Genomic DNA, 13,261 nt, shown 5'->3' on the forward strand with positions numbered 1-13,261 from the left:
CCTGCTATATATAGCATGTGTTTTCAGTTGTAGTATCAGTGCAAGCAGCCTTGGGGCTCCACTATTCAGTTTTTGGCTGGAGAAAAAAGGGATACTAATGTTAGAGTTCTGGTTTGTTTGTGTTTCAACACCCACACATGCATACACATGCATACACTCTGGGCGAACAAGAATCTTCTACAAATTTTATTTTCTAATAAATAGAGTTTGATAATACTAAGATGAAAAAATACTAATAGTTATTAGTCATTCCTTATTATCTTATAAATCTTGTTGACAGGTGATGTACTTCTGTTCTTTATTTTTATAAAAGAAAACAAAGAGGCAAACACGAAATAAGCCACTTCACTAATCCTAATTTGAATCTTTACACATTTGGGGAATTATCAGGAACAAAGTTGGAACTATAGAAACAAAGTTTTCTTTGGCTGACTTGGCTTTTCTAAACTATACTCAAATGCTTAAAGATACTGCTTTTATAGGTAATACATGTCCCCCCACTTGGAGTACTTAAAATTACCCTTAAAGTATATAACCAACTAAAAGGTAAACTATCAGTCACAGAAAAACCAGAATCAAAAAAGAAGGCAGAAGTCCCTATGCATAGAACAGATTACCTCTGTTATCAAGTATCTGTATTATAGGTTTTCCTTGTTTTAAGCAAACTCAGTTTGACATTGAGAAATAACAAAAAAGATAAATTATGGAGAAATTATTTAAAGTTAAATGATTCTTATCTGTCCCAAATGACTCTTTTCTAAATATAAATGAAAAAGCTTCACCTCTTGCCAAAAGAAATGCTTACCTATATTAAACAGATTACATGATCTGAAATCATCTTGACCATTTTTACACTCATAAAAGAATCTTAGAGTCATAAATGGGTTCTACCTTTATCAGATACATAAGATCATTATAATACATCTGAAAAATGGTATCCAATTTTGCTTGAACACCTTATTCTGAGAGTGATATTTGATTTGGGTAACCCAAACACCTGCTTCAAAAAAGTAAAAACCAAGAGTATTTTAGAAACAGCTCTTTGAATTAGTTCAGTGGTACTATTTTTAAAGTGGTTGAAACTTTTCTACTTAGTATTATTTCACAACCCTGAGTTGCATTGTTGGACAATATTTTATAATAAGTGACTTGGTTGCTACTACTCAGTAACACAAACTTAAGAACCAAATATATTCAGATAATGTTGGTTCCCTTGCTTTCTGATCTATCCGAGCTCTGGAACCAAAGAGTTTGGATAGCAATCTGTAAAAGGACAAACTACGAGGTTCTTTATTATAGCATCATATATAATAGCAAAAGATTATAACAACAAAAACTGGACGAATGTTTATTTAATTATAGCCACACAATGGAAAACTATACAGTTGGAAAAAAGAAGAGCCTCTGTTCATTGATATGGAAAGCTGTATAAGAAATACTGCTTAATGAAAAAAAAAAAGAACAAAATAATATGCTATCATGTAATATGAGAGAAAAAGAAAGATATATGTTCATATCTTTTATTTGCATAGAGAAACTCTCAAAAAAATCACTAGATAAGAATAAAATTAATGACCTCTCTGGGAAAAAGGGGGTGGGAATTCGGTGGATGGGGGACAGGAAAGAGAGTAAGACTTTTCACCTCTGATCTTTGAACCATGTGAATGTATGACTGTATCACCTTTTTAAAATCAGGAAGATTGCTGAGGCCACGGAACACTTACTACAATAGAGCTTTTCAACCAGTACATAAAAATACAGAAACAATGATAAACATAACTAAAATACTAAAACTTTCATAAGTTGTAAGTACTTATATCATGATTTTCATTAGTTTCCCTGCTTAGTTATTCTAATTATGCTTCCTAGAAATCATCACAGTAGTAATCCTGTGTTCTAATTTATTATAATTATTATTTGAAACACTCATAAAATTTCAGAGCTAAAAAAAAAGCAGAGCCCAAAATTAATCTACCAAAATCTACTAAATGAGACTGCCAGGCCCGGTGACCGATCTGTCAAATCGGAATCCTGTTGTGGTGCATGGTGAAGGGCCAGGCCTGGGAAATTCTCTCTTTAAGACAAATGAACAAAAGCTTCTAGGGCTGATACTGATGCAATCCCTGCTCCCTCACACACACATGAGGGAACCAGTATCAAAGAAATAAAGAAAATTTTAAAAAGATCTAAAGCCAGTGAAAAACAAAACTAGCACTTAAAACAATCATCTCTGAACCCCAAGTCCAATCATCTTTTTTCAGCTCTTTCTAGCTCAGCTGACAGTGAAGAAACTAAAAGAAAAAGTATGGGCCATAATGTCACATACAACCTTTAGTCTCCCTTTTGTCAAACTTTGGATCTAAAATAACTTGGAGTATGTTCTTCCTTTCCCTTCAGCCCATATCCAAGTAGGTTTCCTTGTTTCTCTTCTCTTCATTTTTCAGTTGTGGAAGATAAATTGTGGAAGACATTTGTCCAACGCCTTGTAAAATATTTTCTATATTTATACTTTTCCCGGAGCAGAGGAGTAAGACTGCTGTTCCTGAAACTCTGTCAATGGACTAGCACAGGGTTGGGAAACTATGACCTGTGGGCTGAACACAGCCCACTACCGGTTTTTATAAATATTTACTGAAATACAGCCACACCTATTCATTTTCGTATTGTCTATGACTATTTTCTTGCTATAATGGCAGAGTCAGGAAGTTGTGACACTCTCTGGCCCTTTGCAGAAACAGTTTGCTGATCTATTCTAAAATCATGAAAATGATCCTCTGTCATTAAGAACAGAGATGGTAATAAGAACATCATTTTAGTTATACTGTGATGATAATTATCATGACAGTCAATTCTTCCCACGAAGGTGATAATTAGCAACAAATAGCTAAATGGTGGGGAGGAGAGACAAAAGATCTGCAAGCTAGATATCTGGGACCTGAATACATGATAAATATGAAATGGGGGAAGCATCCTGGCTCTGAATGGCAGCCAGGTGAGACTCTGCCCTGCCTCCCAGCCTACCTGTTCTGCCAGCCAGGCAATGTGCTTGACCTCCTTGCTGCCGCCTGCTGTACTAGTTGCACCAAGCATGGCATTGAGTTCAGCCAACACCTGTGGGAGGAGAGCCATTATGTTGGTGTGGATAGCTACGAACCAGGAGTGTGCTGTGGCTGTATCCTTGCAGCGTAGGATCAACGTGTTCCTGCTATCAGGAGAATGTAGCTCTATCAATCTGTGTGGAAAAAGAAAAAAGAAAGTGAGCTAGAATAGAAGACATTAAACCTGCCAGAGTTAACATACATAACTGGAAATCTATTGTAATTTTACATTCCAGGATAGAGATACCTTCTTTTAATTCCCAAAGGTCTAATTCCAGAGAAAAACCACATATGGAAACAAAATCATCAGAAAGACTAACTGCTGAGTCTCTTGTTTCAATGTGTTAATGTAATGACCTAAAATGAGGGGACCTATTGTATAGTCTATAATAGAACATTTCGCTTTGCCTTAATTTCCATGTCAAAGAAATGGAAAGCATGCCTGCTGAATCTCATAGGCAGATTGTAAATAAGGAATTGATATTTTTTTTAAATTTTGAAATTTTTGATATAAGGTATTGCTAAGTAAATAAAACCTACTGCCAAATAGTGAACTGAAATCTCCACTGTATGAACTAAAGAAAAGAGAAAATATCTGAAGAATATGACTCTTTATGAAAATCTGGAACTGTTTTTTAGTATCTGGGTAATATTATATGATTAAATCATCCACTGAGTCATAGTAGAAAATAGTTAAGAGACCTTTAACTCTATAACTATCATTGTTAATGCTCAACCGAGAACAATCTATACTTCAAAAGTAATCTTTAGGAGTTAGCTAAAAAATTTTAAATACATTGAACAAATTCCCTATACAGCAATTTATTGGGTATGTTTGTGTTTTGGCCAAAGTTTTCAATGAGACAAGTTTAAAGAGTCAAATAAATGGAGAAAAAAAAAAAGCTCTTAGCTGTGTTTTTCATGGTAGGCTGGAAACTGACAAACTGTGAGTGACCAAGGAGAGATCTCTTCATTCTTTCATCTTTCTAAAGACAGTTTTGCTGCCTTGAGGCTCTGTTACCAGATCCTGTACCACTTATCAAAAATAGTTTACATGCTCACTAGCATTTCTGCCTGGAAGCTTGCATCCCTCTCTTTTGTCAATTATTTTAATTTGCCGCATTTAAAATGGCAAATATTAATTCTCATTTAAACTCTGGTCAGTCTATCCTTTCTTAAACACACATTTATTGAGCACCTACTATATACCAGATACTGTGGTAGACACTTGTATTAGAGATGCAATGGTGAAAAAGATAGAAAAAATAATCTCTACTTTCACTAGGTCTTTAAAGGGGAAGGTATAAAATTAACGATTAATTAATCACAATTATAGGTTACAAAAAGTGCTTCTATAAAGGACTGTGATGACTACTACGAAGTTCTTGTCTTAAAAAGACACTCCTAAAATGGTAGTGGCAAAGGACTACAATGGAAGCCTCTAAATCTCTGGGGCACATTCCCCAAACTGGTGTCATGCTATGAGACAGTTTATAAACACATCAACCTGGTACCTATCTCACCTATTCACCTGCCCTCCCACTGAGGTCTAGCCACCAGTCTATCTATGTTTTATATGCTTTCAAAGGTCTAGAGCAGTAGCCAAACGGGCCAAAAAGTTCTAGAAAATTGCCGAAATATAACATAAGATCTGCGAACAGCCAAAACACATAAGCCTGTACCTGAGACCTCATATTAGTTAGAGTAGGATTTTTAGATACAGTTCTGATGAAGTTATTTACTTGATTTCTTATCTTATAGCTAAATCTAGTGAGAAGTAGCTTGGGGCCAAAATTTAGAAGACGGAGGAGTCTCAACAGGGAACAACATGATCAAAACAATGAATTAAAAAAATAATTTTATGAGAAATCTCTACACTTATGTTCATTGCAACATCATTGACAATATCCATAAAGTATAAACAACTCAAATGTCTATTGACAGAATAAACAAAATGTGGTCTATACATATAATGAAATAGTATTGTCTTAAAAAAGACTATCTGACACGCGCTACATGGATGAACCTTGAGGACATTACGCTAAATGAAATAAGCCAGTCACGAAAAGACAAATATTGTATGATTCAACTTACATGAGGTCTAGAGTTGTCGAACTCATAGAAACAAAAAATGGAATGGTAGTTGCCAGAGGTTGGGAGGAAGTGGGAAGGGGAAAGAGTAACGAGTACAGAGTTTTAGTTTTGCAAGATGAAAAAGTTCTGAAGATTAGGATTGCAACAATATGAATATACTGAATCGCACACTTTAAAATGGTTAGATGATAAATTTAATGTTATGTGTATTTTAGTATAAGTAAAAACTTAAAATTAAATGAATTAAAAAATAATCTATGGTGAAATGTAAGATGATTTGCAATAGAGAGAAATGGCCTGTGGAAATTTATTTGGATCCAAGAAGGATAAGACTACACAGAGCTCACCAGTAGGATACAGACTGCTACACAGGAGGACTTCCTCATCCTAAAAGCCCAACAAAAGTAGAAAGAGGAAGATAAGAGATCTCTGACCAATAGCTTAATATTCACATTGACCTTTATTTAGTCCTCTATGTATTTTATAATATTTATTCTTTTTGATGTTATTTTTCACTATATCAATTGTTGCTGTCATTGTCCTTTAAATATTTGGCTAAAACATTGATTACATTCTCTAGTAGAAAAATAGCTTTACATTTATTATGAGAAGATTTAAAACAGTACATTACACTATATGACAATAAAATTTTGCACTTAAAGGTAGAGTCATCTCATAATCTTTTTGATGATTTAACAAGTGTATTATTCAGAGAAACTGCTCAAATAATCATTTAAGTAGCTAAACTTATTAGAGTAATTTACTTGATGACAAGTAGTTATCTATAAAATGAAATGCTAGATTATTAGGAAATGTATGAATATAAACCCAAAGTGAGTTATTTTATATTTTATTACTTATACCAATTTTAAAAAGAAAAAGTATTTCTAGAACTTCCTGTACAAGATGGCAATGTAGCACACATATCCATTCTACTACTTCCTGAAATCCCACTAAAAACAATAGTTGAAGGGAATTTTTTTTTTTAATAAGCTTTTTCTTTTAGCAGTATTAGGTTTACAGAAAAAAATGAGCAAAAAAAATACAGAAAGCTTCCAAATACCCTCTCTCATATCCCTTATTATGAACTTCTTGCATTAGAGTGTGGTACATATGTTACAATCAATGAGCCAATATTGATATATTATTATTCACTAAAGTCCTATTTCACTTTTTGTTGTATATTCTATGAGTTTTGACAAATGTATAATGACATTATCTATCATTACAGTGTCATACAGAATACTATAGCTTCACTGCTCTAAAAAAATCCCAAAAACCACATGTGCCATCTACCGATTCCCCCATTACTCACCCACTGGCCCTGAACTTCTGGCAACCACTGATCTTTTTACTGTCTCCATAGAATTATACAGTACGTAGCCTTTGCAGATTGTTTTTTTATTTTCACTCGGCAATATACATTTAAGATTCCTCCATGTCTTTCCTAGCTTGAGAGCTCATTTCTTTTTATCATTAATATTCCATATCTGGATACACCATTCATCTTTTGAAAGTCTTCTTGATTGCTTTCGAGTTTGGAAAATCATGAATAAAGCTGCTACTAAGCTTCAGGTTTTTGTATGGACACAGGTTTTCAACTCCTTTGGGTAAATACCAAGGGGCACAATGCTGGGTCATATGGTAAGACCATGTTTAGCTTTGACAAACTATCTTCCAAAGTAGCTGTACCTTTTGGTACCCCCGCCAGCAGTGAATAAGACTTCTTGTTGCTCTACATCTCACCAGCATTTGTTGTTGTCAGTGTTTTGGATTTTGGCCATTTTATTAGGTGTGTAGTGGTATCTCATTGTTTTTTGCAATTCTCTAATGACACGTGATGTTGAGCACCTTTCATATGTTTATTTGCCACCTGTGCTTCTCCTTTGGTGAGGTATCTGTTCAGATCTGTTGCCCATTTTTAAGAGTTTTAAGAATTGTTAATTTGGACACCAGCCCTTTATCTGATACATATTTTATGAAAATTTTCTACCAATCTGTGGCTTGTCTTTTCATGCTCTTAACAGTGTGTGATGGTTGATTTAAGCTCCAATTTACCTGGGCTAAGGGATGCCCAAAGAGCTGGTAAAACACTACTTCTGGATGTGTCTGTTTCTGGAAGAGATTAGCATTTGAACCAGTAGACTGAGTAAAGAAGATGCTCCTCACCAGCTTGGGAGGGCAACATCCAATCCACTGAGGGCACGAATAGAACAGAAAGATGGAAGAAGGGCAAATTTGCTCCCTGCTTGAGTTGGGACATCCATTTTCTCCTATCTTTGCACATTGGAATTCCTGGTTCTTGGGTCTTTGAACTCAGACTGAATTATACCACTGGCTTTCTTGGTTCTCCAGCTTGCAAACAGCAGATCATAGGAATTCTTGGACTCCATAATTGCATGAGCCAATTCCTATAATTAATTAATCAATCAATCTATCTATCTATCTATTATCTACCTACCCATCTACCTACCCATCTATCTATCTATCTATCTATCTATCTATCTATCTATCTATCTATCTATTATCTACCTACCCACCCATCCATCCATCCATCCATCTTTCCTATTGGTTCTGTTTCTCTGGAGAACTCTAATACAATGTCTTTTATGGAGCAGAAATTTTTAACTTTAATAAAGTTCAACTTATCAGTTTTTCTTTTATGTAATGTGATTTTGTTGTATCTAAGAATTCATCAGCAAACTTTAAAGGGGTTTCTAAAAAGCATAATCCTACAAGTTCAAGGAAAACATGAGAGGAATGACTACGACAAAATTTTAGAAACTAGCTAACAAACAAAAGTTAAATGACTTAATATTAGACCTAAGAAAAGTGAGAAAAGTCAAAGCCCAGCCAATCCATGTTGCAGAATCCAAAAAAAAGCTGGGGAATTGGAGGCACCAATTGCCACTGGAAGTGACAGTAAAGCACACAGCTGAAGTGAAAGGGGCTGGCTGAGAGTCTGTTTCAGCATTCCCCACACCAAAAGGCCAGTGGGTAGCCTACCCTCAAACCAACAAAAGATTCAAACCCACCTTCATCCCACCTTACTGGGTGGAAGAGCCAGTAATATCCTCAATACAGACCCTTTATTATCAGGCTAATTGTTTGCTACAAGGGCTATTTATTTCCACTTGGTTGCTTTGGCACTATAACCAGCTTAATGTCCTATAAACACATGTTAAAAGTTCAGTCGCAAAACCATGACAAGAAATGTCTTTCACTCCTCCTAACCTACTTAGCACTAAAGATAGGAATCAGTTCATCCTTCCCTGGGCACAAAATGTTCACCTTCTGAAAAAGCCTTTACAACCTCATACAGTTCCTGGGACAGTCTCTCAGACACATCTCCTTCGACACAATCTAAACTCTAAAAGTCCTGATGTCAAAGATCCCAGTTGGTAATAACCGGAAGAATGGAAAATAAGTCTGTTATAAAATAAAACTAAGCATAATTAAAAAGGAGATGAGATTGGGACCACTGAGCTGGAAAAAGATGAAAACCGGCAGTAAATTAGTTCTCAAGTTAGGATCACTAAATTTTCATGAAAAGAAAAATTTTACAGTGATTCTTACTGTGAATCACCAAATTAAATTAGAAGGAAAAAAAAAGAGAAACTCCAAAATCCTGATGATTCTAAATTCCAGAAGAACCTGCCTTTGAAGAAGCAGCCCCTAGAACTGATAAAGGGGACAAAGTATTTCCTAAAGCCTACTGCTGTTTTAAAAGAAAAATTCATATAAAAACTCCTCTCATAAAAATGTGGAGGCAATCTGCCAGTAATTGTCTGGGTTCACAGGAGAGAGGAGGAAACAGCTACAGTGTGAAACGTTTTGGCTTCTAGTCAAACCACTGAGGATTTCCTGAGAAATGCAATTACATTTTGATCATATGAATCAAATCAATGTTTAGGTACACAGAAGCAGAGAAGTTCAGCCTTCTTATTTATTCTGTTTAGTAAAATCTTTGACAAAATTGAACTTCTGTATATAATTTAGTAATAATCACATTGTTTTATATGTCATAAAGCCAAAATTTATCTCTTACACGGAAAAGAGCCAATGTGAAGATGAACCGGCTCAAAGGCAACAGATTTACATTTCCAAAAAACAGTGTTTAAGAACACCTTGTCCTTGCTAAACTCCATACTGCCCACAAAGCTGTTTGCTAACAATGGACTCATGTTCTCTCCCCGGACTTCATCATTATCTATTTAGCTTTCACTTTCCAGAATGAACTGCTTGTAACTATCAGAAGCATCTGGTGAGGTCATGAGGTGGAACAAGTGAATAAATTTCCTCCCCCTCCTTGCTTACTCATTCTGATGGTCAGCATTTTTTCCAGCTCTAGACAGTGAAACTAACTCAAAGTAGTAAAACAGAAGAAAATGTTTCCCTCTCATATTGAGTAAGTTTTTGATTTAGAAGGAGAAGAATGAAACACGAAGAGATTCCTACAGACCCACTAGATATTAACTATTCTAAGTTAATATTAAAAAGACTGACATTGTCAGTGTTGGAGAGTCTGTGGAGCAACGGAAACTCTCATACACTGCTGGTGCAAATGTAATATGGCACAGTCACTTTGGGAAAAAGTCTGGCAGTTTTTAAAAAGACTAAACATACACCTACCTTTTGACCCAGCAATTCTACTCCTAATAATTTACCCAAGAGAAAAGAAAATATATGCCCACAAAAAGGGTTATATAAAAATATTCGTAGTAACTTTATTAACATTAGCCCCCAAATGGAAATATCTCAGGTGTCCAGCAATAGGAAAATGGATAAAGAAACTGTAATATAGTCATACAACACAACACAACTCAGCAAAAGGGAGAAAGAACTATTGGTATAAGGAACAAGATGGATGAATCTCAAAAACCTAATGTGGAGAAAAAGAATTCTATTACAAAAGAATACACAGGGTATGATTACATTTATATGAATTTTCAGAGTAGTTAAACTAGTCTAATGGTAGAAAGTCAGAACAGTAGTTGCTAAGAAGGGGCATAAGAAAACTTTCCAGGGTGATGATAATGTTCTATATCTTGATAGGCTTTAGTTATATAAATTGTATATATTTGTCAAAATTATGATTTGTGGATTTTACTGTTATATAAATATTACCTCAAATAACTCTAGTTATTTTTATGCATGCTTAAGAATTTAAAGGGAAGTATATTAATGCCTGTAATTCACTTTGAAATGCATCAAAAAAATTGATGGACTAGCAAATGGATGGATGGGCCAATCAATCTGTGATAAAGCAAATATAGTAAAATGTTCATGGCAGAATCCAAGTGGTAGAAAAATGAGTGTTGACTATAAAATTCTTTTGACTTTGCTATCTGAAGTTTTTCATAAGGTTACCAAAAAAATGAAGAATGATGGGAAACCACATGCCTACCTATGGGTTAAAGAGAGATTCATAAGAATTTTCCAGATTAGGGAGCATCTAAGCCTATTTCTTACTCAGAGTTTTACAAGAGACTATGTGGAAGATTAAGATTTTCAAATAGAAACATGGTCACAAGCTGCAATTTAATAAGTGTCTTGGTTGGTGACAGACGTTCTGATGAAACTTACTTTTGCTGTTCCTAAATGAACTGTTTTTCTGCACAGCTTTAAATGTTGAAGCTGTGTTACCTGTCATGACACTTTCTTTGACAGAGCGAGATAAATTTAAGGATCAAAGAGTCCAAGTGATTTTATAGATATTATTTTATTTATCCTTGAAGTAGTTTTAAAGAGTAAAGTTGAGCAGGTAGTATTATGTCCATTTTACAGAGAAAACAGGAAAAAAGAAAAATTAAGGGACTTATTTAAGGTTATAAGGACACCAACAGCACCTCGCAATAATATATTGTGAGATTACCATGCCAATTTTACAAATTATTCTCTTATTTAATAACCTTTCATTTTGTACAGGAGAAAACCAAGGCTTGTGGGAAACAAAGAGCTTAGCCAAAGTTACAAAGACCATCATCCTAACTTCTCTCTAATTAGTCAGTGGTTCTCAATATTTTTTTTCTGTCAAGACCTAACAGATGTTCACATTCCATTGGGTATAAGTTATACATAATCTTGTCAGGTACTTGTAATTCTACTGCTTTTCTTTTTCTCTAGAAAGCACATTGGAATGCAAGTAAGAGTGATATAGAAATAACCTTGAATCTCTTTCAATTTATATTTTACAAAAAACAGATCATCTCTAAATCTTGGTATTTCAAGTAAAATTAGAAACACTATTTTGCAGCATGGAGACTCGGAATTTGCAATAGCCAGAATCTTCTAAGACCTCTCTTTATATAGTACACCATGGTTAAGTAGATTGATCCATCTTACTGAAGAGTAAGGTGTGATACAACTTTTGTAGCTCAAATTGCCCTCTCCAATTCATTTTGAAGACCTATTTCAAATCTGACTATCCACTGTATGTCTTTAGTATACTTAAACATTAAAGAGAATGCAGCCCCAAGTTTTAATGAAGGCCAAAATCACTGAGCTCTAAAGATGTCTTAGTAGATGATAACGTAGCACAACTTTCAGCAATATAGCCAATTCATATCACCTTCCTCCTTTTCTATTCCCACTTGCACAACCCAATTTACCCAATTTCTAACAAACTTTAAAATACTTTGCCTTTTTATACAATATCCAGCTATATCAGCAGCACTACAGGTACCAAAGACTAAATGTCTGTGTTCCCCCATTCATATGTTAAAATCCTACCTCCCCCCGCAATGTGATAATATTAGGAGATGGTGCCTGTGGGAGGTAATCAGGTGAATGGGATTACTGCTCTTATAAAAGAAACCCCAGAGAGCTCGCTAGACTCTTTTGTCATGTGAGGATGTAGCAAGGAGGGTACCCATCTGTGAATTAGGAAGCAGGCCCTCCCCAGATGCTGAATCTGCCAGTGCCTTGATCTTGGACTTCCCAGTCCTGTCCAGAACAATAAATTGTCCAGAAAATAAATTGCTGGTGTTTCTAAGCCACCCAGTCTTTGGTATTTTATTACATAAGCCCAAACAGGTATCTATTCTCATTCTCAGAAATGAAGGGCATTAGCCTGAATACTTTCCTCAGCCTGACAACCAGGTGAAAAATTTAACTGCTTTTTGTTTTTTACTGCAATGTTTCTCTATTCTAGTTCCTTCTTTATGGTCCCTATGATCTAATTTTTCCTTAAGCCCATGAGTAACAGACCAAAGGTTCTACATAAATGTATCTCATTTGAAGAAAAAAAATTGAATTTGAATTTAAGAGGCAGAAGTGACTATTTACTTTACAAATTAAATTCTTACTTTATGAAAAAATAAATATGGCATTTCTTTAAAGATCAAGCTGTTACACTTAGATATGATCCAATATAAATACTCTCACAAATACACATGTAAAATAACAATTTCTCAAACTTTTAAAAGAAGGCAACAAAAAAAAAATAAAAATAAAAGAAGGCAACAAAAATAATACAAGTATATCAGAATGTAATTTTCAAAATGTGTACAGAGTTGGCAGTTAAGACTTTTTTAAAGTATTATTTCTTGAGAACCTACTATGGGCTTGGCTCTATGCAAAGTTTTCAGATTTAATCTATACACTGAGTTAAGTATTATTATTTCCTTTTTTTTTTTTTAAAACAGATGAGGAGGATATGGCAGTTTATGGAGTGACTTGCTCAGAGCCTTCCTTTGAGCAAGTGATGGGGATGGAATTCAAATCAAGGTCTGTCTGATTGTAGAGCTCAGCTCTTCAGAGCATACATACCACACATTACATTACAGCGCAGAAGCTTTAATGTTCCTATGGCTTAAAATTCCCAAGAAAATCATTCAGCTTCCTGCTGTCTTCTATGATCCATCCCATTCTGATTAGACACCTGGCTGTGCATTCAGTTTGGAAATCTTAAAAGTGAAAGCTTGTTATAAAAAGTTTGTCATTAACTATGTCTTTGGGCAAGTTTCTTTCTCTCTTATTTTCCCCCTAGTCTCTAACCTAATACTAGGTTTACCAATATCACTTCATGGAGTTAATGAAAACAAAGTCATAGACCTCAAATGATTATA

General features: G+C 34.8%; 1 protein-coding gene across 1 annotated transcript in view; it reads right to left on the reverse strand.

Annotated features, from left to right (window-relative positions):
* The window catches only part of SNTB2 (syntrophin beta 2), a 79,787-nt gene that overhangs the window by 31,258 nt on the left and 35,268 nt on the right, over positions 1–13,261 (reverse strand). The window contains exon 3 of the mRNA XM_016164730.2: positions 3,022–3,232. Within this exon, the coding sequence (XP_016020216.2) occupies positions 3,022–3,232 (211 nt within the window). The remainder of the gene's footprint in view (positions 1–3,021; positions 3,233–13,261) is intronic.

This window comes from Rousettus aegyptiacus, unplaced genomic scaffold (assembly GCF_014176215.1).
Source record: "Rousettus aegyptiacus isolate mRouAeg1 unplaced genomic scaffold, mRouAeg1.p scaffold_m13_p_14, whole genome shotgun sequence".
NCBI lineage: Eukaryota > Metazoa > Chordata > Mammalia > Chiroptera > Pteropodidae > Rousettus > Rousettus aegyptiacus.